Source organism: Amphibalanus amphitrite, unplaced genomic scaffold (assembly GCF_019059575.1).
Source record: "Amphibalanus amphitrite isolate SeventyFive unplaced genomic scaffold, NRLGWU_Aamphi_draft 000001F_arrow, whole genome shotgun sequence".
Taxonomy (NCBI): Eukaryota; Metazoa; Arthropoda; class Thecostraca; order Balanomorpha; family Balanidae; genus Amphibalanus; species Amphibalanus amphitrite.
In genome coordinates, this window is record NW_024881499.1 from 947500 (window position 1) to 972736 (window position 25237).

The 25237-nt window shown below is 48.8% G+C and overlaps 1 protein-coding gene across 3 annotated transcripts in view; it reads left to right on the plus strand.

Moving 5' to 3' along the window:
* Window positions 1-25237, plus strand: part of LOC122382929 — a 72371-nt gene that overhangs the window by 26307 nt on the left and 20827 nt on the right. For 2 of the 3 annotated variants that reach the window (XM_043368941.1, XM_043369030.1), the window contains exons 3-12: window positions 3737-3985; window positions 4333-4464; window positions 4907-5062; window positions 5416-5577; window positions 14202-14329; window positions 14447-14594; window positions 15026-15295; window positions 17716-17832; window positions 18158-18226; window positions 24060-25040. In XM_043368941.1, the coding sequence (XP_043224876.1) occupies window positions 3737-3985; window positions 4333-4464; window positions 4907-5062; window positions 5416-5577; window positions 14202-14329; window positions 14447-14594; window positions 15026-15295; window positions 17716-17832; window positions 18158-18226; window positions 24060-25040 (2412 nt within the window). The other variant, XM_043369114.1, reaches the window with a different exon arrangement.

Here is a 25237-nt window from a genome sequence, read left to right on the forward strand (position 1 = left end):
ATCCGGGCTGCGACGTATGTAGCCTCGTTTATTTGTACATTTTGCCCTGCCGAGGTCAAACGGGGTCACATATCGAGAAGCGGTTCCTAAGGAAAGTTACTACGGTCTATGGGCTACCCGATGATGTGCTTTGATTTGGAATTCGGTCAATCGCTCTACTTGAGAACTGCTGTGCAAGTGTATTTTCGACATAGCCCACAAATGACCTTAGGTCATCGCATGACCTTGAGAGGTCAAATGGGTATTGGGAAAGTAAGATTAGATGCTGGTGAGTCGATTGGTGCCATTTTTAGCACAAGGGCAATTAAGCGCCATGCACCGCGTGACGAGTACCGGCCAACACGTTACCTCGGAAGCGGATCTAACCGTGGCGTGTTGTGTGTGTGTGTGGGAGGGGGGACACTGCCATAATTTGCAAAGCCGGATCCACGGACAGGGGTTCTGACGATGGGTGATGACCGGCAGCTAACGTTTATAAACGGGAATGGCGGTCGATGGTCGTCACTTAATGACGGAGGTTGTTGATCTGGCAGGTCGGCCGGAAACAATGCCTAAGTCTGCATGTTTTGGTGGTGGTGGTGCTGGGGGGAGGGGGATATCATGCTTTAAAGTTTTAGCAAGCACGTGTCTTAACCCTCGCATGTGTGCGGCGTTTTCCAGCTTCTAATGTGTGTGTGTGGGGGGGGGGGGGGTCGGTTGGCCCCCCCCCTTGCCGTTTGGCCCCTGATCAAGCTAGAGCTTCGCGGAAAAAACGAGCGTGTTGCCCGTGACGAGAGGAAGCCGATGATACCCAATTTTAAGGTCCTAGGTCATTGGTTGACCTTCCAGGTCAGGTCAATGACCCAAAGTCGGGAAAATCGGGACCTATTAGAAAGTCGTTAAGTGTGGCTGCTAAGGGGTTTTTCGGGGTGCTGATCACGAAAATCGTGTTAGTTTTGATCACAGATGATGTCTTTAAGCATTTAGACCACGTCGAGTCAGGTCAGGTCAGGTCAATCAGTAGGCGTCGTGACGGGTATTCGTAGTACGTGTCAACCGCCTCTGACAGCTTCGTAACATGTTACGAAGGCACAAAACTACTTCGTAAATGTTCAAATGGTTGCTAAATTCGAATTCAGCTCCAAAAACCAGCCTAGAAACATGTAAAACTCGAAAAAGTGAACCGAGGTCACCCGAGGTCACCAAAGGTCAATGACCTGACCTGACCTTCAGGTGACCTTGACACCCACCCTAATGCATGGGAGCAACATCAAATCACATGTTTGAACGTTTGAAACCACGAAAAGCTTGCAAATGCGCGGCTAATGCGAGCCGACGTACGCCGAATCGCGATTCCGGCCAAACATGGTCTCGGAAAAGAGGTCACAGGTCAAAGGTCATTTGGGTCAGGGTCATGAAATTTTCAGGGTAGGTGTCAAATTGATCAATGCGAGGGTACTGAAAGTTTCGTCGCGATCGGCCGCTTTTTACGCGAGTTATTCGCGAAAAACCATGGGGGGTCCATCCGACCCCCCTACACATGCGAGGGTTAACCTTAGGACTCCTTTCGGATCCGCCAACACATTGCCTCAACATTCCAGGTGTCAAAGCTCAACATGTCTCTATGTGGTGTTTGCTTCCTACTTACAGATGCACGCATTTAGAAGCATGTCGATTCTGGACATTTTATCACCAAAAATGGTCCAAATATTCAGCAAAAACCCCCTCGGGTGGTTCATAGAATGGTCCTTTGGGTACCAAATCGGTCAGCGAAGGCATTTATATCACGAGAATGGAGCAGAAATCGGGTTGAATGTGGAGACTTCAACGCCAGAAACTGATTTTGATGGAAACTTGTCCATTCAACGACTCACAAGTAAAAGAAAATGCAGGATACTATACGGACGATAAGGAAAATGCTCAACCAGACATAAAATACAAGCCCAAGGCAAAGTTCCCAGACAAAGTCATGGTATGGGCCGCAATCTCAGAACAGGGCACCAGTCGCCCCTATATCGCATATAACAGTGCCATGAATGCTGCACCTTACCAGGAAGAGTGCATTCCACGACTTGACAAGTTTATCGAAGAAAATCACAACAAAGAAGACGTGGTATTTTGGCCAGATCTTGCATCCGCTCACTAAGCAAAAGACGTGCAAGAAGAGCTCAAGAAGCGGAACATCTCCACAGTTCCACGTGCATCCATTCCACCTGCGGCGCCCCAAATCAGACCAGTTGAGACGTTCTGGGCCCTGCTCAAGAAGGAGGCATATAAAGACGGGTGGTACGCGACGTCTGCAGTTGGTATGAAGAGACGCATCCAGGCAAAGATCCGGACCTTCGACAAAAACACCGTCCAACGCCTAATGGGAGGATTTCCGGATTTTTAGATGTGGACCTTTAGGTATGCTTTAAGGACGTCATCGCCATAGGAAATTCCACGCCAGCGTGACCAGTAAGAATTCATAAAGTAGGGTGTCCACGTCAATCTCAGTATCCTTGCTCTTATTTCAGTTTTCACTACAAGATTATCAGGGCTAAAGCTGGGAAAGCGGCGGGGGCACTGACTATTACCCCCAGGGCACCCCCTCTTTCTTCAAGTGGGGGCAATAATACCTAGTGACCCTCCTTCGTGGCCCCTCGGACCCCTATTTCTACATCTTTGAGCAAACTTCTAACTATTATTGTACAAATTTTATGGGGGCACTTCGCTAGTAGTGCCCCCTTTCAAAAAACAAGGGGAACCCGGTGCCCCGGTGCCCCCCCCCCCCGTTCCGCCGCCTATGTCTCGGCAGGCTCTCCCTGATGCCACTTAAACACCGTGGTTTTCACATGCCTACACTTTGCACGATCTCCTAGTGACTCTGTGGTACATGCATCATTTCATATACCGGGTGGCCCAAAAAAAACGTTCCGAACTTTGGAGGCCTATATCTCAAATTCGAGTGCAAATAACGAGCCAAAATTTTCACCAAGTTTGCATCACTTCTTTGCGCATTGGCATGCCAAATTGTAACAATGTACCATCATTTTCAAGCCAGCAATCTTATGTTGAATTAAGTAAGACGTTTTTGCTTTTTTTGCCGATGTTGAACGGAAGTGATGATTGGCTCAGACGTACTATGTTTGAAAAAAAATAGAAAAATAGAACACGTGAATGAAACCAGCACGTATGTTGTTATTTTAAATATTTTTTATCCCACTTAAGTGCCAAATATTCAAATAGGTAATGAGCCAAAATGGTGTTAATGGATGTCATTCGTTTCAACGCTAAGTCCTGTTTCGAGCGGAAGGAGTGGCACGGTGCATGGGTTACTGCTCATCGCCCTCCCTTCAAGATCAAACAGTAAATCGACCGAATAAAGAAAAAAAGCTAGACGGAATGTGTCACCCTGAGGCCTGAACCATCAGTGAGACTAGTTGCCAGTAGCAGTCATGGCTGCAGGCCGTGGTGCCAAGATGGAAGTGGCCCGTTCACTCACATTGTTTAGTAAACATCTGGGCAAAAAAGTATTTTTTACATGGCATGCTAGAAACACGAACCGTTTAAAAAGTAATTGACCGAATAGCATAAAAATCATACCATTCACTGAAAATATATGCCGCATTGACTATTGGAAGTTTCAGTGTTGCATCTTTATCACTTTCTGAGAAATATTGATTCAAAGTTGGGAACGTTTTTTCTGGGCCACCCGGTATAGCTGGCTGTCAGTGGTGCTGTGGACGGTGACGGTCGGACTCGCTGCCCGCGGCAGGACTCGCTGCCCCTGCAGCCGCAGCGGCCCGAGTCGCCGCAGTCGGAGCACAGCCTCGGATCGGCACCCACCGTGTCCGGCGGCGGCTACAGCTACGCCGCCAGCACCGGCTCCGAGCCGGCCTCGGCCGCCACCGGCGGCTCCATCCGCGGCATGAAGGAGGCGCTCCAGCAGAAAAAGGAGGCGCTGGTGGCGCGCAAACGCCAACTGGACGGCGCCGCGCCGCTGCGCGACTCGCACAGTGACGAGGTGAGCAGCGCGCGCGCGGTCAGCCAGGGGTCTGCAGCAGCAGAGCCGCCCAATAGACCGCCCGCTTCCGCGTCTACACCTGGAGCAGCCCGGGTGGCGGGCTCCGGGTTTCACTTTAGCTTCATTTTATCGCTAGCGCGGAACAAAACTGGCACTTCATGAAGGTGAATTCATAGGAGCATTGTTTAAATCCCATTTCAGCTCCTCTTCAGCTAGCATCTGAAGGTTCCGGCAGATGCTGACCAATGATCAGTGACCATGTCACAAACGGAGCTAGTCTTATACGCTGACCTGTGCACTAACCGGCTCTGTTTGGCGCCGCGGGCGCGCTCGGCGTCCGTTGGCAGGCGACCGACGACCCTGCGCGGCTGCATCAGAAGCTGGATGTGCTGCGCGCTCGGCTGGAGGTGCTCAGTCCGATAATCGCCCAGCTGGACGCTGACTACACGGCCACCGCCAAAGAGCTCAGCGACGGGAAGGTGCATAACCGACTCAATATAGGCCGACAACGGCATGAAGACGAAAATGGTTGACTGGCTAATCAAGCTAAAACGCATTCTCAATATTTCATTTTAGCATGTTCCTTCCTCTCCAATACTAAAATGAATTAATATTTCATAATTTAATCAGCCCTCTCTCTCTCTCTCTCTCTCTCCTCTCTCTCTCTCTCTCTCTCTCTCTCTCTCTCTCTCTCTCTCTCTCTCTCTCTCTCTCTCTCTCTCTCTCTCTCTCTCTCTCTCTCTCTCTCTCTCTCTCTCTCTCTCTCTCTCTCTCTCTCTCTCTCTCTCTCTCTCTCTCTCTCTCTCTCTCTCTCTCTCTCTCTCTCTCTCTCTCTCTCTCTCTCTCTCTCTCTCTCTCTCTCTCTCTCTCTCTCTCTCTCTCTCTCTCTCTCTCCCCCTCTCCGGCGCTGCGCCGTGACAGATGACCGCCTCGGAGACCAACATGAAGCTGATGGGGGACATTGCCGATCAGCGCAGCGCCATCGATAGCCTGGAGGCCGAGCGGCACGGCCTGGAGCAGCAGATCGCTCAGCTCGACGCCAGGCGCGACCAGCTGCTGCGCGACGGCTCACACGAGGTCAGTGGGCTCACAGCCGGGGCCGGCCTCAGACGGTCAGCTGGCTCCCAGACCACCTCTGGCCACAAGCTCAAAAGTATGGGCGCAAAAATGACCTTGTAGTGGGCGCCCCAAAGCACCGATAAACAAACAAATAATCGTGGAAGCTCAAACGATGCGATATTCTCCTTATTGGAGGGGAGGACATAGAGAGCTTCAATGAATTTATAATTTAGAGAATTTAGAGCTTGAATGGTATGTCGTTTAATTAATAAGAGCCCACCGTACCTCAGGCCCTCGGTGCTTTGCTGTGCCCTCAATAAGGACCACGGCGATGTGCCGCTGACGACCTGCTCCGCTGACGTGTGCCGCAGAGTGGCGCCCAGGCCCAGGCCCTGAAGGACCAGCGGCGCCCGCTGCAGGCCCGGCTGGCCAGCACGCTGGCAGAACTCGAGCTAAAAAAACTGGACACGTGTGCCATGATGCACGAGGCGGTGGCCGTCATCGAGCACGCCCGCCGGCGCGGCGAGACGATGGTACGGAGGGAGGGCTCATGGGCCGGCGCCGGTGGCGGGTCAGTAGGTACGGCTCGCGCGAGATTAAGCGGTAGGTTTTGATCTTTTACATTTCCGGCTATATCTCAGAAACTGATCGATCTACGATAAAGCCATTTTACACGATCATGGCCGGCTTGTGAACCAACAAGTCGATCGCATCTTCAACACTTAAAAGCATAAGACGACGAAGATATAGCCTGAAGTACACTAAATTTTCTAGGTGCAAAACCTACCGCTAAAACCCGCGAGACCTGTACCTATCACCTGGAAACAGCGGCCACTGAAGGGCCAACTCGTTCTGCAATGTCAAGGCCAATAGACATGACAATGAGATGCGTGCATGCAGTGTTGTACGACACTATAAAAGTTTAGCACCATACACTGTAAAAAAAGTTTAGCATTTGGGGTACTAACGGCTGCTATTCGTAGCACCTTTTAGCGTCAAAAGAACCCTACGACGTATTTACAAAGAAGCATGGTGCTAATACTGTGCTAATGATAGCTAACATTCCCATCAAATATTATAAGTTTAGATCACCTATTCTTCTACTGAGCTTAACGTCTACTTCTGCTAGTACCCAGTCCATCAGTGAGTGCTCTTTCAAGCTGGATTTCTAATTAGAACCATTTTAAGTGTTTTAGAAGTTGGTAATGCTGAATATGGTGCTTACGTTAGTATCACAATAGAACCGGACATGCTTACAGAGGAAACAAATTTGAAATTGGCGCCAAAGAAAGTAGCTAAGCCCTGCTTTACAAATCTCTGGGAGTCTTATCACCAGCCCTTTAGCACGTTTTGACGGCGCAGAGCGATATGCGCATGCGCGTGCCAGCTGTTTCCGGCCACGTGTTGCGCCATTTTAGTGGAGTCCGTTGGTCGTGGTGGGAGTGTGTGCACGTGCTCCGGTATTAGGTATATGAAGTGAAATGAAGTGAAGTGAAGTGCTCCGGGCACATGCCACCGAGTGATAGCTCTGGAATGATAGCTTAAATCAGCATTATCGGTGGAATCCGTCGTGCGTGGCATGGGAGTGCGTGCCCCTGCTCCGGGAGGCAGTGAGGTGGAGGGAAGTGCAGTGCAGCAGTGCAGTGAAGTGAAGTGAAGTGCTCCGGGGCCGGGTGGTACATGAGCATTTGCCACCGACACATGCCACCGACACCGACGTTGATCGACTTTGGTGAGTCTGACACGTTGTATCTTTTGACATTATCTTATATTGTTTAAGTGCTTCATATTCCGACTTTGCCAAATCGCGCTTCTTGGTCTGAAGGAAAGTTGTGTTGTTTGCGAAAATAGCTCCCAACAGAAAAAAAAAATCTTGGAACTGATCCAGTTTTTTTTTTTGCTCCAGGCATGGGGCCTGGTCAGTTCTTCCGTCGACCACCACTTACAATGGAGGACAACTACGACAACAACACGGGGTCTCCGGTTCCGTCTATCACTAAACGCCGTCTGGTCGTGGATGAGGTCGAACTTATGGCCATGAACGGAACGTCGGTTCAACGACCCCCCCCCCCCCCCACCGCCTCCCCCAATCGATCTCGCGTTAATCGTCGGTCACTGTGAGTGTGCAGGTATATGAGCGACCTTTCGTTATTTCCCGTGCGTTTGTTTGTGTATATATTTACATTTGTTTTTCATGCAGATGATATGAAGTGCTAATAAATGTTCCATTATTATTTTTTAATTTTATAATGTGTTGGATGCTTGAAAGATGCACTTACACGGGAATATTGCAGAATGCAAAGCACAATCATTGAGACTTGTAGTTATCACTTATCTAGGATATAACCTTTTTTGCACGTCTTTTCGGCCTTACACAATTTCCTTTTTGGTAATTGTTCAGTCCTTTTTGCAGTAACTAGTGAAAGTATGTGCTGCTAAAGAAAGCAGTTTTTGCGAACTTTTCATGCACACTGTAAAAAAAGTTTAGCATTTGGGGTACTAACGGCTGCTATTCGTAGCACCTTTTAGCGTCAAAAGAACCCTACGACGTATTTACAAAGAAGCATGGTGCTAATACTGTGCTAATGATAGCTAACATTCCCATCAAATATTATAAGTTTAGATCACCTATTCTTCTACTGAGCTTAATGTCTACTTCTGCTAGTACCCAGTCCATCAGTGAGTGCTCTTTCAAGCTGGATTTCTAATTAGAACCATTTTAAGTGTTTTAGAAGTTGGTAATGCTGAATATGGTGCTTACGTTAGTATCACAATAGAACCGGACATGCTTACAGAGGAAACAAATTTGAAATTGGCGCCAAAGAAAGTAGCTAAGCCCTTCTTTACAAATCCCTGGGAGTCTTATCACCAGCCCTTTAGCACGTTTTGACGGCGCAGAGCGATATGCGCATGCGCGTGCCAGCTGTTTCCGGCCACGTGTTGCGCCATTTTAGTGGAGTCCGTTGGTCGTGGTGGGAGTGTGTGCACGTGCTCCGGTAAATGAAGTGAAATGAAGTGAAGTGAAGTGCTCCGGGCACATGCCACCGAGTGATAGCTCTGGAATGATGGCTTAAATCAGCTATTATCGGTGGAATCCGTCGTGCGTGGCATGGGAGTGCGTGCCCCTGCTCCGGGAGGCAGTGAGGTGGAGAGACGTGCAGTGCAGCAGTGCAGTGAAGTGAAGTGAAGTGCTCCGGGGCCGGGTGGTACTTGAGCATTTGCCACCGACACATGCCACCGACACCGACGTTGATCGACTTTGGTGAGTCTGACACGTTGTATCTTTTGACATTATCTTATATTGTTTAAGTGCTTCATATTCCGACTTTGGCAAATCGCGCTTCTTGGTCTGAAGGAAAGTTGTGTTGTTTGCGAAAATAGCTCCCAACAGAAAAAAAAAATCTTGGAACTGATCCAGTTTTTTTTTTTGCTCCAGGCATGGGGCCTGGTCAGTTCTTCCGTCGACTATCACTTACAATGGAGGACAACTACGACAACAACACGAGGTCTCCGGTTCCGTCTATCACTAAACGCCGTCTGGTCGTGGATGAGGTCGAACTTATGGCCATGAACGGAACGTCGGTTCAACGACCCCCCCCCCCCCCCCCCCCGCCTCCCCCAGTCGATCTCGCGTTAATCGTCGGTCACTGCGAGTGTGCAGGTATATGAGCGACCTTTCGTTATTTCCCGTGCGTTTGTTTGTGTATATATTTACATTTGTTTTTCATGCAGATGATATGAAGTGCTAATAAATGTTCCATTATTATTTTTTAATTTTATAATGTGTTGGATGCTTGAAAGATGCACTTACACGGGGAATATTGCAGAATGCAAAACACAATCATTGAGACTTGTAGTTATCACTTATCTAGGATATAACCTTTTTTGCACGTCTTTTCGGCCTTACACAATTTCCTTTTTGGTAATTGATTAGTCCTTTTTGCAGTAACTAGTGAAAGTATGTGCTGCTAAAGAAAGCAGTTTTTGCGAACTTTTCATGCAGCAGCTTTAACTAGTATAGATATTCTACTTTCAGCCCCAATGCTTTCGTTAGCATTATTCTACTTGTCGTGGGGTAACAATAGCGCTAAAACGGTTCATATGTGAGTACGGAAGGTACTAACTGCATGCTATTCTTAGCACCTTTTAAAGTTTAGCACCGCTAGGGTACTGAAAATTGGTCTAGCAGGTGTAGGGTACTACATTTAGTACACGGGTGCTAAACAAATATGGGTACTTATATTAGCACCTTGATACTAAACTAGATCTCAGTTAAGTACGAATAAAATGCTTAGCTTAGCACCGCTAGGGTACTGAAAATTAGTCAATTGAAAAGTACCTCTATGGTGCTAAACTTTTTTTACAGTGCAGCAGCTTTAACTAGTATAGATATTCTACTTTCAGCCCCAATGCTTTCGTTAGCATTATTCTACTTGTCGTGGGGTAACAATAGCGCTAAAACGGTTCATATGTGAGTACGGAAGGTACTAACTGCATGCTATTCTTAGCACCTTTTAAAGTTTAGCACCGCTAGGGTACTGAAAATTGGTCTAGCAGGTGTAGGGTACTACATTTAGTACACGGGTGCTAAACAAATATGGGTACTTATATTAGCACCTTGATACTAAACTAGATCTCAGTTAAGTACGAATAAAATGCTTAGCTTAGCACCGCTAGGGTACTGAAAATTAGTCAATTGAAAAGTACCTCTATGGTGCTAAACTTTTTTTACAGTGTAGAGGTACTTTTCAATTGACTAATTTTCAGTACCCTAGCGGTGCTAAACTAAGCATTTTATGCGTACTTAACTGAGATCTAGTTTAGTATCAAGGTGCTAATATAAGTACCCATATTTGTTTAGCACCCGTGTACTAAATGTAGTACCCTACACCTGCTAGACCAATTTTCAGTACCCTAGCGGTGCTAAACTTTAAAAGGTGCTAATAATAGCATGCAGTTAGTACCTTCCGTACTCACATATGAACCGTTTTAGCGCTGTTGTTACCTCACGACAAGTAGAATAATGCTAACGAAAGCATTGGGGCTGAAAGTAGAATATCTATACTAGTTAAAGCTGCTGCATGAAAAGTTCGCAAAAACTGCTTTCTTTAGCAGCACATAGGTACTTTCACTAGTTACTGCAAAAAGGACTAATCAATTACCAAAAAGGAAATTGTGTAAGACCGAAAAAACGTGCAAAAAAGGTTATATCCTAGATAAGTGATAACTGCATACAAGTCTCAATGATTGTGTTTTGCATTCTGCAATATTCCCGTGTAAGTGCATCTTTCAAGCATCCAACACATTATAAAATTAAAAAATAATAATGGAACATTTATTAACACTTCATATCATCTGCATGAAAAACAAATGTAAATATATACACAAACAAACGCACGGGAAATAACGAAAGGTCGCTCATATACCTGCACACTCGCAGTGACCGACGATTAACGCGAGATCGACTGGGGGAGGCGGGGGGGGGGTCGTTGAACCGACGTTCCGTTCATGGCCATAAGTTCGACCTCATCCACGACCAGACGGCGTTTAGTGATAGACGGAACCGGAGACCCCGTGTTGTTGTCGTAGTTGTCCTCCATTGTAAGTGGTAGTCGACGGAAGAACTGACCAGGCCCCATGCCTGGAGCAAAAAAAAAAAAAACTGGATCAGTTCCAAGATTTTTTTTCTGTTGGGAGCTATTTTCGCAAACACAACTTTCCTTCAGACCAAGAAGCGCGATTTGCCAAATTAGTTGGAATATGAAGCACTTAAACAATATAAGATAATGTCAAAAGATGCAACGTGTCAGACTCACCAAAGTCGATCAACGTCGGTGTCGGTGGCATGTGTCGGTGGCAAATGCTCATGTACCACCCGGCCCCGGAGCACTTCACTTCACTTCACTGCCCTCCACCTCACTGCCTCCCGGAGCAGGGGCACGCACTCCCATGCCACGCACGACGGATTCCACCAATAATAGCTGATTTAAGCTATCATTCCAGAGCTATCACTCGGTGGCATGTGCCCGGAGCACTTCACTTCACTTCATTTCACTTCATATACCGGAGCACGTGCACACACTCCCACCACGACCAACGGACTCCACTAAATTGGCGCAACACGTGGCCGGAAACAGCTGGCACGCGCATGCGCATATCGCTCTGCGCCGTCAAAACGTGCTAAAGGGCTGGTGATAAGACTCCCAGAGATTTGTAAAGCAGGGCTTAGCTACTTTCTTTGGCGCCAATTTCAAATTTGTTTCCTCTGTAAGCATGTCCGGTTCTATTGTGATGCTAACGTAAGCACCATATTCAGCATTACCAACTTCTAAAACACTTAAAATGGTTCTAATTAGAAATCCAGCTTGAAAGAGCACTCACTGATGGACTGGGTACTAGCAGAAGTAGACGTTAAGCTCAGTAGAAGAATAGGTGATTACGAGTGAGCGAGCGCAGCGAGCGAAGCGAAGTCTTTTCAATACCAGTAAAACGCCTTTTGGGCGAAGAACGAGCGAGCGAGATAGTGAGCCCTGCACGTGCGGAAGGGCGAGAGGGTGCTTCCAACGGGCTTGCGCAAAGCACCCTTCTAACCGGTCGCTAGCGGTGTGCCAAATTTGAACGCAATCGGCCCAGCCGTTCCTGAGATCTGGAAGCAGCATTCTGCACGTGCGCACGTGCAAACGGGGTCCAAAATGACTTTTGCACGGCACCCTACTAACTGGTCCCCAACCGTGTACCAAATTTGAGCGCAATCGGCCCAGCCGTTCTCGAGATCTGGAAACGCCCCCTGCACGTGCGCACGTGCAGTAGCACCCTAACCCCAACACATGGGAATGCATTGCCTGGTGGGTGCCTACCTGTATGCCAAGTTTCAGCGAAATCGCCCCAGTAATTACCGAGCTACTGAAATGGGAACAAATTTGGCACCTCTTATTGTTGTATTTTGCACGTGCACTGGGGGTGACCCACATGCATCGAGAGTATCCTATTTTGGGTAGAAGTGATGCTGCTACCCTACAAAAATTACCGCAAGTCAATCGCCCAAGCGGCTGCTGAGATATGAGCCTCTCAAAATCACTACTTTTGCAAAACAGCTTGAACACCCTTGACTTTTCACGTGGCACGTGCCACGACGGTCACTGAGATGTATCAAAAGTAGTCAATTACGGGGTAGAAGGGATGGGGCTACCCAACAAAAAAGACCGCAGGCCAATCGGTCCAGCGGTTGCTGAGATATAAGCCTCTCAAAAGCGTTACAGGCCGGGCCGGGCCGGGCCGGGCCGGGCCGGGCCGGGCCGCTCATACTGAGATTTTTCCGTTATATTGAAAAGACTCACTTCGCTCGCTGCGCTCGCTCGCTCGTAATAACGGAAAAATCTCAGTATGAGCGGCCCGGCCCGGCCCGGCCCGGCCCGGCCTGTAACGCTTTTGAGAGGCTTATATCTCAGCAACCGCTGGACCGATTGGCATGCGGTCTTTTTTGCTGGGTAGCCCCATCCCTTCTACCCCGTAATTGACTACTTTTGATACATCTCAGTGACCGTCGTGGCACGTGCCACGTGAAAAGTCAAGGGTGTTCAAGCAGTTTTGCAAAAGTAGTTATTTTCAGAGGCCCATATCTCAGCAGCGGCTAGAGCGATTGTCTTGCGGTCATTTTTATAGGGTAGCTGCATCCTTTCTACCAAAGGTCGGATACTCTTCATCTATGTGAGTGACCCCCACTGCACGTGCAAAATACAACAATAAGAGGTGCCAAATTTGTTCCCATTTCAGTAACTCGGTAATTACTGGGGCGATTTCGGTGAAACTTGGCATACAGGTAGGCACCCACCAGGCAATGCATTCCCATGTGTTGCGGTTAGGGTGCTACTGCACGTGCGCACGTGCAGGGGGCGTTTCCAGATCTCGAGAACGGCTGGGCCGATTGCGCTCAAATTTGGTACACGGTTGGGGACCGGTTAGTAGGGTGCCGTGCAAAAGTCATTTTGGACCCCGTTTGCACGTGCGCACGTGCAGAATGCCGCTTCCAGATCTCAGGAACGGCTGGTCTAAACTTATTACGAGCGAGCGAGCGCAGCGAGCGAAGTGAGTCTTTTCAATATAACGGAAAAATCTCAGTATGAGCGGCCCGGCCCGGCCTGTAACGCTTTTGAGAGGCTTATATCTCAGCAACCGCTGGACCGATTGGCCTCCGGTCTTCTTTGTTGGGTAGCCCCATCCCTTCTACCCCGTAATTGACTACTTTTGATACATCTCAGTGACCGTCGTGGCACGTGCCACGTGAAAAGTCAAGGGTGTTCAAGCTGTTTTGCAAAAGTAGTGATTTTGAGAGGCTCATATCTCAGCAGCCGCTTGGGCGATTGACTTGCGGTAATTTTTGTAGGGTAGCAGCATCCCTTCTACCCAAAATAGTATACTCTCGATGCATGTGGGTCACCCCCAGTGCACGTGCAAAATACAACAATAAGAGGTGCCAAATTTGTTCCCATTTCAGTAACTCGGTAATTACTGGGGCGATTTCGCTGAAACTTGGCATACAGGTATGGCACCTACCAGGCAATGCATTCCCATGTGTTGCGGTTAGGGTGCTACTGCACGTGCGCACGTGCAGGGGGTGTTTCCAGATCTCGAGAACGGCTGGGCCGATTGCGCTCAAATTTGGTACACGGTTGGGGACCAGTTGGTAGGGTGCCGTGCAAAAGTCATTTTGGACCCCGTTTGCACGTGCGCACGTGCAGAATGCCGCTGATCTCAGGAACGGCTGGGCCGATTGCGTTCAAATTTAGCACACCGCTAGCGACCGGTTAGAAGGGTGCTTTGCGCAAGCCCGTTGGAAGCACCCTCTCGCCCTTCTGCACGTGCAGGGCTCACTATCTCGCTCGCTCGTTCTTCGCCCAAAAGGCGTTTTACTGGTAATATTTGATGGGAATGTTAGCTATCATTAGCACAGTATTAGCACCATGCTTCTTTGTAAATACGTCGTAGGGTTCTTTTGACGCTAAAAGGTGCTACGAATAGCAGCCGTTAGTACCCCAAATGCTAAACTTTTTTTACAGTGTAGTGTGGCAATAGACGCAATCCTTGCCGCCGTGAGCCATGCCAGGTCGGCGCGGTGCGCTAACGGTGTCTGTGTCTGCGCCATGCCGTGCGCCTGCAGCTGGACGCGGCGCCCGGCTACGTCTCCGACCAGGGCACGTCGTCCGGCTACGCCTCCGAGGTGCCCGCCCGGCCGCCGTTCGCCTGCGAGAGCCACGACCCCATGGCGCCGTGGTCGAGCGGCGGCGGCGGCGGAGTCGGCGGCGGCGGCGGCGGAGTCGGCGGCGGCGGCGGAGTGGGCGAGGTCGGCGGCGGCGGAGTGGGCGGCGGCGGCGGCGGCGGCGGCGGCGGCGGAGTGGGCGAGGTCGGCGGCGGCGGCGGCGGCGGCTTCCCTGCCCGGGGAGCTGGTGGCGCCCCCGCCGGCAGCGACACCAGCGACGGAGCCTACGCACGGCCTCTGTCGGCTACCTCGTCTCCGTCCGACCACGACGTCATTCTGCCATGGAACATGCGGGCAAGTACCTGCATCCAGCCCATGGGAGATGGAGATGGCACAGGGAACCCGCTGGAATAGTCAGCATAAACATGTCTTTAGTCTGGACCAGTGTAGAAAATTATGCTGGGGCCCGTCAGATTACAGACTTACATAATTTTGCTTTTCAATATTCTTTTTTAACATTGTTTCGCTATGTGTCGTATTTTAAGTACATTTTATCAGTGGTTTGAACTGACAAGGTAGGACAGTCAACCAGGAAATCATTCCAAACGTAGGTAAATGGCCAAACTGAGCCGCTTGGTGGCGCTGCCGGTTGTAACAAATCTCGCACTGGTGAACAGACGACCGACCCATAGAATACCTATATTACTATCGGGTGACTGGAGCGGCGTCCGGTGTGGTCCGAGTGCTGGGACGATGAGTGACCCCTGCCCCGCTGCCCCCGACAGCCGGCGGCCAACTATTACTTCCTGCCACCGGGCGGCGGCGGCGGAGGGGCCACACCGCCCACCCCCGGTCCGGGCGGTGGCGGCGCAGGCGCAGGCGTCGTGCCACCCGCCGTCGGCCCGGCCGGCGCGCCGGGCTCCTCTCCAGGCGGCGGCGGCGGCGGCGGCGGCGGGCAGAACATGCACGCCTTTGACGACGCGCCCTATGACGGCCCTACGCCCTACACGAGCACCAGTCTGCGACGGGTCTTCGAGGCCGGCACACCGCACCCAGTAAGCGGCGACAACCGCAATGAGCTGTGACTGCCGACTTGCAGGCGCGCCGCCGGCACCGAGAGGGCCGCACGACAATGTTACTTGCCGACTTAGGTGTCTTATTTACGCATTTGTATACAGAACTGAAGCAAAAAGTACCTGAGCTTATTATGAGGTAAATATCGCCGCCAATTCGGAACTACAGGGTGTCCCAGAATTACCCGAACATTTATTTTCTGGCTAAAAATACGATTGCGCTCGACTCTAATGATATACAAGCATCATACTTTTATAAGATATCCCTTAGCTATCGAGATTGGGGACTGTGTGCTTTTGGTAACCGGTAACGACTCGAGTCAATTATTATCCAGTGTCAAGTATAGGTAAGAGTAGTCCTTTTCCGTTTTCAGCTTATGTAAGCCACTAATAGGCAACCATGGTGAATCAACTCCCGTTCTCAACTTTGTAAACGGACTTTCGGCATGGCTTTTGCTGGAAAGCTTCAGCAGCTCATCTGCAAGCAGTTAGGATTGAGCAAAGCGCACTTATATCAGCTAACGAAGCCAGAGAGAGCAAGAGATAAACCTGCTTGACAGGCTTGGGCTCGGCCAAAAAGGGCCATGCACCAGGTGTCAAACGGGTGGTTGCTTGTCATGGACAACAAACGTCACTGATCTAGCTCAAAACTAGTTAAACGATAGATCAGGATTATCTACAAAACATCAGTCTACTTTGCACCACTATCTTCGACACAATTTTGGATTTGGGGTCCTTCGCCTGAAAAATATGCGAAAACTACGGGAAAAGTAGCGCAAATCACTACAATTCATCCCAAAAACAACATATACAACAAAAAAGTATATTGAAGCACACTTTATGGTCTAACGAAGGTATTCTGTCATTTGAGCCGCCCGGAAAAGGCTTGTGTGAACGTCAGATGGCTACAACGCCCCAACAGCAGAGACGGCCAGGCACCCGTCGAAAATCAAATTGTGAGACATTTTGAGCCACCGTGCCCTCATTCGGCTTGATATGATGGCCCAAAGACAACCGTTAGCACAGAGTACTACTGCGGTAATATTCGACCAGTACAAAAACTGGATGCCATGAACCAAATGGCCATGAACGGGTTTGTTTTGGAAACCAAATCTGTTGGAAACCAAAGGTCGCGCCATGATCAGACATGGAGCTTCTCCACTTCAGATGTAAAAAACGGGGCACTAAGTGGTAAAGGCAGAAATTTTTGTTTTGGGGGATTATGTCTTATGGCCTGGAAACACTTTGATGTTAAGTTTATCTTATATGATCGGATTATCCTCCGGCAAGAGGTCAAAGAAAACAGGCCTACACCCAGTTTCGGGAGACCCGTAAAACAACTGAGACCAGCAATGGCTGGCATTTTCCATCATTGTCGGCTGATCTCGTAACAAGCGTATTTATTGCATGTGCTATTTCACAGCCACCCTAGTTGACTATATAGGACGATAAAAAGAAAAAGCGCAATCATATTTGCTTTATTTTATACGCTAATTAATAATGTTCGGGTAATTCTGGGACACCCTGTATATTTAGTTATGGATTCATTATAAAAATAATACTAACCACTGTTTAACTTTTCATACAAACACATAATTTTGTACATTGTACATACAAGTCAGTCGTTTGAGGTCTACGGCATCAAATGCAGAAATACAATCAAACCCGGCCTAAATGTTTCAAGTAAATTTACAAATTTACAGGGTAAATTTACCATTAAATTTTTACTTAAGAATTTACATTGAAAATAAATTTACATTGTCTAGATACATATAGAAACAATTAACTTAATGAATACACATCCAGTACATAATCGCCCCCTGTATGTGCAATATCGATATTGTGTTAATACAGGATGTAACAACTTTTGTGTTTCATATGAAGCTGCGCTTCAGCGGCCAGCGCCGGTAAATCCTTTCCAATAAACACATCAGTCTCAGCAAACCGCCGTCAAATATAGCAATATCGGGGAACGACAGCACGGCGTTCGATGAGAATGCATCGGATAATGTATTCGCTGCATCAAGCACAATACTTTTACCAATGTGTAACAGTACTTTTAGTACCCTTGCTTTACCTACGTGTATCGCAAGAGACCAGTTTACATAGAGTTTGTCATCGAACCTTTGTCGATTTATCATTTGATTGCTATAAATAGAATACCCTGATATTAAAAAGCACTTGTAAAACACCAGGCGTCTATCACAGCATGCAGCTGATGCGTCACAGTGCTGTATAGCTTATTATTCTAGAAAATGCTAATAGCGCTCCCAGCTACTAATGATGTTGTGGCCGCTGTTGCGGCAGCGGGTGTCCGGCCTGCATTTGTTATTGCGGTGGTCGAGCGGCGCCGCGCAGCGTGCAGCAGGTAGTGACCGATGTCGGTGTCCGGCTGCCGCCAGTCGTCGGGCTACGAGAGCTCGCAGACGACCACGTCGGACGAGCCGGCCAGCTCTGATCACGGCACCGAGGTGGGCCCGCCATCGGCCACCAGCTCGGAGCCCTCCGAGACGGCAATGGTACACAGCCAGCCGCCGCCAACCGCACACAAACGACCGTTTGCGCCATGCGCATGCTGCTCCACTCTTGGTGATCAGCCTATCTAAATCCAATTAAAGATCGTCTTTTGAAAACAGATCATTGTTTGAGGCCTGAATCGTCAATAAATTTGTTTGTGTAAAGGGTGCAAGAGTGGCTTTCTGTCGATTTATCTTGAAGCGTGTTGTTTATGTATGCTGATCATTCGCGAAAGCCTATCTTAAATGAAAATGGTAGTAGGCGCATTGTCAAGACCAGTATTGTGCGAAGTGGTCAATGGGATTACAACTCATCCCCATTTTTCAGATGGGAGCTGAAGACTTGAGATCGAATACTGCTTTCCAGCGATACGACCAAGAACTCGATGCAGCCATGGTACCAAAGCCGCTTGGTGTCAGCGGACCGACTCGCCACTCTGACGACTATGATGCATACATTCCATACATTCCCAACACCAGATGTCCGCCACGAGTCTATAAGAAGTTCATCGCTTATAGCTCGTAGGCCGGGCGTGTCAAGCAGGCTAACGAAAATTTCAGTACTTAAAAATTACAGCAGCAGATTTTAAACATATTGTTTTCTTCTGATAAATAATGCACCATTATCAACGGTTCGTCCAGATGCCAAGTATACCCACCCACAGTTGATATGATAATTGCAAGCAGTCTGCAACGTGACGCCAATTTTGCGCCCGCGGCCATTGGACCCGTCGCAAATCCCCGCCGAGTCTCACATGGGCCTACATACACGTGCACCACAATCGCATCGTCTGCCGTTCAAGCAACGTTCGTAAGGAAAGGTTCGTAATTTACCTCCAAATTTAAACTTAAATTATAAACTAAGAATTAAAGCATTCCCTTTTTGCCTAACAACGACATCAGGACTTTTCATGCAGATGTTGCCAGAAAAGACATAGCAAAAATTGTGTAGTATTCGCGATACTTCAAGCCGTAAGCTGTAAAAGGTTCGTAAATTTGACGTCCGTAAAGCAATGTGAATCGTAATAAATTTAATCACCCCCCCCCCCCCCCAATAGAGACCACCAAACGTCCATCACATTTGAAAAATAGCCGCTGGAAAGTCAGTTTCAAAGTGGGCCGAGAACGAGAGGTCAGGTCATCGCCGTTTTCAACTTTGGCTTCATGATGGATCAGGAGCTACACAATCCAGCTAAGGTGTTGGCAGGCTTCGATATCCTCTGATGAAAAGCCATCCGTCTAAGCCGTCCGAAACGTACATACCAAGTCCTGTTTAAAACTACACTTCTTTGTGAACGGTATGATAAATCAAAACCCTAAGTACCACACTCACAATGACACATCTTTAACAACGGTAACTGCTGCGGGCGATCGCTCGCTGTACATTGTGTGCCTTCTGATGAATATGTAAAAGCAACATCTGTGCGAAACTGCCGTTCAAAAAGGGAATCGAACCGTTTCTTTACGAACGTTTCTTTTACGAACCTTTCGAGGCAAAAGATAGCCTACCACGCAAGGCACATGAACAATAGGTATGCAAGCCATAATGCCATAAAGCCTATTGTCTTTTTTAAGTTCGATCCTCACTGTAAACATCGGCTTGAATATCGCATGAGAATTGCGAGATAAATTACTTAGAAACCCCGCTAGCGCACATAGGATTCAACGGTTGAATAGCATTGTCAAAATGATTTTACCTGACTCCTATTTGCCCAATTCACATGAAAAATTCGCCGGTTATTATAGTCCCAAAGCGATTTATAACTGGTCGGGGACTTGAAGTCCTTAACCCTCGCCGGCCGAGGGGGGGGGGCGGGTGCCGCCCCCCCCCCCCATAGGGTTTTTTCACGATAGCTCCGAACACGCTGGCGATAGAGAGCTGAAACTTGGCATACCTGACCTTTGATCCAAGCCGGATCTTTTGACACCAACCGCATTTTTGGGTCAGGTCAGGTCACTGACCTATGACGTCATAAGTGAACCTCTGCACGGTCTTCAGATGTCGCAACTTCGCAACGCCCTCACTGCCAGAGGAGATGTCACAGGGAAATGAAACTTGCAGGATCTAGTATCCATTATGAGTCCCACAACTTGTATATCTCGGATTTTTCCTAAAGGTCATATGAGGTCAGGTCATTTTCGTGACCTCACCATTATAAGTCAATGGGGAAAAATGAAAAGTGCTATTCTGGCGCCGGGAACGATCTCCAACTATCTCAAGCACACAGAATCGTGATTTGATGCACTCCTTGCAAGGTTAGATGCGTCACTTTTGCAATGTTGACCTTGCGTGACGTCATTTATGACGTCATCAAGGTCATATTAGTTTTTCGTCAATAACTCTTGATCAAATTGAGCTAGCGAGTCGGAAAAGCCACCAATGGACTCAGGAAGACCTGCCGAATCGAATGATATGCGACATGACCTCTTTCGACCAACTTCGTGACCTGGGGGTGCTGACCTGACCTTGACCTGAGGTCAACACCCCAAGTTGACCTGACCCGAACAAAAAGTATATCGTTCGACGCGCCTGAGCGAGACGAACACGATGCTGCCAAAATCGGCGCTCTGCGGCCGTTTTTTGCGAAGTTATTTACCAAAAACTGAACCGTACCTTGGGGCACTTGACCTGACCTCAGAGGTCACCGGTTGACCTAGGACCTTAAAATCGGGTACCAATCTCTGCGTCTCGTAACGGCGCACACGCTCGTTTTTTCCGCGACGCGCTAGCTCCACCAGGGGCGAAACGGCGAGGGGGGGTCGTACCCGCCCCCCCCCCCCCCTCGGCCGGCGCGTATGTAGAAAACCAATAGGTCCGGCGAGGGTTAACCCGGCGGCCGCTGGGACGTCGCACCACCCACGAGCCCTGGGGGGAGGGGGAGGGGGTAACTTGTTGCTTCCCCCATTTTACTTCTCCGGTGATACCGTCGCAATGCGTGGAGCTAGAGAAACGAAACTTTGCACATGTATTTCTGATTGCGTAGCCGTAGTAGTGTCAAAATTTGGTGTCAATTTCATTTGAAATGACGTCACAGTGACGTCAGAAGTCTAATTATAGAGGACCGTTTCTGAGTTTCCGATAGTTTCCGATAGAACCTAGTTTTCAACCGAGCACTGAGCACGAACTTGCTGAAAATGCACTTAGGTGTGTCCAGTGTCAGGACGGCAGCAGGTGCTCTTAAGTTTATTTACCGTTCGTGTCATGCTCAGTGATATCAGAAACGGTCCATATCGGAAAACGACAAAAGTTTATGACGTTACTGTGACCTCATCTCACATCTTAAGTGCTACCACCTTTGAACTCCTCAAATATGGCCTAGGTATTTATTTGATGCCATGCCAAGTAACAAATTCATATCTTATCAGGTTTCGGAACACCACAGCAAACGTATAGGGAAGGGGGGGGGGGTAACTTTATACCCCCTTCCCCCAAGTAGCTCGTGGTGGGGCTCGTGTAGCTCAATATCGTGGGTTAATCGTGGCAAGGCGTTTAGCGCTTCGGTGTCCTGACTGCGTTGAAAACATTTTCACAATATCATTCCTCTCTTACTATATACAGTGTGCGCTAACCCTTTCCTCGGCCATTTTATCAGCAAGTCTCGTGCTATGTTAAAAAAAGCTTACAATGAGGGTCGAGCTTAAAAAACGAATGATGTCTTTTACATTATTTGAACGTGAGGCAATCCTAACTTCTTTTCCATATGAAGAAAGGTATGCATTATGCATTAACCCGCGCCCCATTGGGGGGGGGGGTATTCATAGCCCCTCCCGTTTTTCTGCAATAACTTCCAAACCGCTTGACGTATCGACGCCAAACATTCAGTACCTTCGGCTGCATTAATTTGACATCTTGCGTCAAAATTTGAACTTCGTATCTGTCATAGGTCGGCCGGAAACGACGTTAGAGTGGCGTCATGTTCGGCCGATTTCGACGCAAAACATTGAACCACGGCAATCGCTCCCAAGAGCTCAGTTTTTAAGCTAGATCTTAGGTATGTCTTTGCATTAGAGGGCTCAGAATAGACTGCGCTATATACTGCTGTCTCATATTTTCAAAATTGTGAAAATTGTGAAAATTATGAATAATGAAATTCAAAATTTATATTTTAATATTTATTTCAAAAACTTTTTGACTTTTCGAAAAAACGGAATACCTATATGTGATAGAACACATGCTTATATGACTTACTATAGCAAGTGTGAGCTAAATATCTTCAAAAATGGCCAAATTATACGCATTATTGCAAAAAATATAACTATCATACATTTTTTTCAAATCAATTTTTCAGTACGTTTTTGACATCGTAAACCAATGTAAATAGCACCATCGTGTTCCTGAGCTCAAACCGCATCCAATAGACACCTTTTTTGCTGAAAAAAATTAACTTCAAAATTTGACCTTTTTTGATCTGTGACCTGACCTAAGCTAAATTCAACTCAAAATGACCTCAAATGACACAAACGACATCAAATTCGAAATCTTTGGCCTAAATGGACCATAAAACATGTGTCACGTGACAGACGCATGATAAATTATTTTCGTGACCTGTGATGACCTGACCCTGACCTGAAAATCAAAGTACAAGTTAGGTTCCCTCAGGGTATCTAAAGCATCTGTTCACGAGTGTTTAAACAAAAAATGAGCCTGATCTGAATTGTAAGACGGCGGCCAGAGCCCAAAATGTGAACAAGCCAAAATGCTAATAATTTTTACTTTGACCTGACCTGTGACGTCATCGGTTACCTTGAGGTCAATGAAATTAGGTTTCGCGCGGCAGTTTTTCCGGGGCTATCAGAGCCGTATGAATTTTGACGATCGGCCCAGTAGTTTCGGAGTTGGAAGGGGGGCTATGAAGAGCCCCCCCCCCCCCGAGTAGGGTGCGTTATACGCAGACCCCAGTGGGCCAAACATGGTCCCTGAAAGTAGGTCACAGGTCAAAGGTCATTTGTATCAGGGTCATAAAATTTTCAGAGTAAGTGTAAGATTAATCAATGCGAGGGTACTGAAAGTTTCGTTGCGATCGGCCGCTTTTTACGCGTTATTCGCAAAAAAAAAACGTTAGGAGGGTTGCATCAACCCCCCTGTGCCGGCGAGGGTTAAAGGAAGACTGCCACCTTCAAAAAGTTTTCTCAGATCGGCCTATGATTTATTCCCTGGACAAAACAAAATTTTAGAATTCACCTGACAAAGTATCATCACGTGAATCGCGAAAAAAATGTCGATTATCATACAATTATCAATCGGTTAATGTCTAGCGACAATGTTTACACATCACTAGACTTCAAGGTCATAAGATTATTACATTTTATTTGAAAAAGTAAGGTATTTTATGATTTACTAATATATGATTTCATAAGAAATTGGCCATGTTTAATTTATTTTGCATTTAAGTTCGTAAAACATTTTTAAAAATCATGGCTCATTTGGAATGGGTCTGGCCCATGTTAAACCCCATTTCCCACACTTTTTTGGAAAAAATGAACTACTGAATATATAAGTTTAACTTTTATTTTGACACTCCAAAATTCTTCTCTGATCTCGAAACAATCAAAGTTTTGACATATATTTACCAAAAGATAAGAAAATTCGTGTTTCAAAGTTATCGATAAACAGTAGAGATGTCGGTTTTCTTGGACTAAAAAAATGGCATCAAACTGAACTTTGGTCTCCGATTTCTCGCAAACGGGTTCGAATTTCGGAAAACCGACTTCAGTCTGGGACATAGGTGGCTCAGCTCTAGTGAAAACCGTTTTGTGGAAAAAAAGGTGGCAGTCTACCTTACTGGTAGACTGCCACCTTTTACACACAGATGGGCAAGGGTTGGATCAGATTAGGTCAACTGTAGTCAAAAACGTTTTTGCTTATAACTTGACACACAGTTAACATAGAGCTCCAATAAACGGTGTCGTGTTCACTGTTCCTCTCAATCAGCCGAGTCGAATGATACGCGACACGAAACGCTTCTAATTAGCTTAGGAGCACGCCGGACGGGGGTTAGCATATGCATACCTCTCCCATGATAAAAATCATGGTTAACAAAACTTACAGACATTGGACTATAATTATCCGCTATGGATACTTACCTACAGCAGCTTTAGCTTTTCTATCGTTCGCACAAAACGTCTAGCTACTTTGAGACCAGCTCCGGCTCCTGAAGCGGCCAGCGCGATCCACTGGATCAGAGTGGGTGGTGCAGAGCCCACTGACGCCGCGGCCCGTGCGTTCTCAGCTGGGCGCCGAGGATCTGCGCTCGTCGTCGGCCTTTGGGCGCGCCTTCGGCCGGCCGGAGCCGGGCTCTGCGGCTGCGCCCGGCGCCCGGCAGGGCGTTTCCGACAGCGCCATTCCGCTGGTGTACGCCACCAACCTGGGCTGGCAGGCCGTCAGCCCAGCGCACTGGAACACGGGCGACCAGACGCCGCCCACGCCGGCCGCCGAGGAGAGTCTCCAGCACTCCGCCTACGCCAGACGGTCAAAAAACGCGCAACGGGCCGCGCCCGCTCCCCGTGAGCTCGGAGCGTGGCCCGCGCGCAGAACACAGTCCGGCGGCAGCGACAGCGCCGACATCGCGTACATGAGCGGCCTCAGCTACCCAGCCGACGCGCCGCTCCACTGGCCCGGCTCCACAGCCACGCCGGGCACGGCCGGCGGCCAGTCGCCACCGCCGGCCACCGGCTACACGCAGGGTCTGAGGTGGGACACGGCGGCCGACTGGCCGGCCAGCCGCACCACGCCCAGCCGCTCGCGGGACCAGCTCGACTCGCCCGGGCCCGCCTCCGAGGAGCGTATCCGTGGCGTGGCGCAGCAGATGATGGCGCGTGTGCCGCAGTCTCGGCCGTCCTCTGGCCAGGCGCTGTTCGGTGCCGGCTACACGCGCGGGCCGCTCCACTGGCCGCCGTCGCCGCCGACTCCGCTGGCCGGCGACACGGTCACCGTGGACGCAGAGCGGCGCACGGTGGTGGTGCGCCACGGCGCGCCGCCGCAGCAGCCCGGCTACACGTCCGGCCTGGCCTGGACGGGACCCACCGACTGGCCGGGCAGCAGCTGCGCCACGCCGGCGCCGCCCTCGCGGGAGACGCTGGTACGCGCCCAGTCTCGGCCCGGCTCCTCGGTAGCCGCCCCGCCGGCCGAGCACTCCTCATCCGAGACGCTCGTCCAGACCCAGGAGGACGGCAGCCCGCGACGCGACGTCAATCTGCCCTGGAACGTTCGGGTGAGTGGCGGCCCACCGCTAACTATCTCCCACCAGCAACAGATGGTGGACCATTGCTATAGCTATTGTTAGCCAAGGGCCCGATGCGTGTGACTTGCATAAACTGCATTCCCTTGCCCTTTCTAATTCACGAATGGCGCGGGATAGTTGTGTTCGCTATTCAGCAGTTACTAAGAGTACTGAGTGATGTGCCAGAG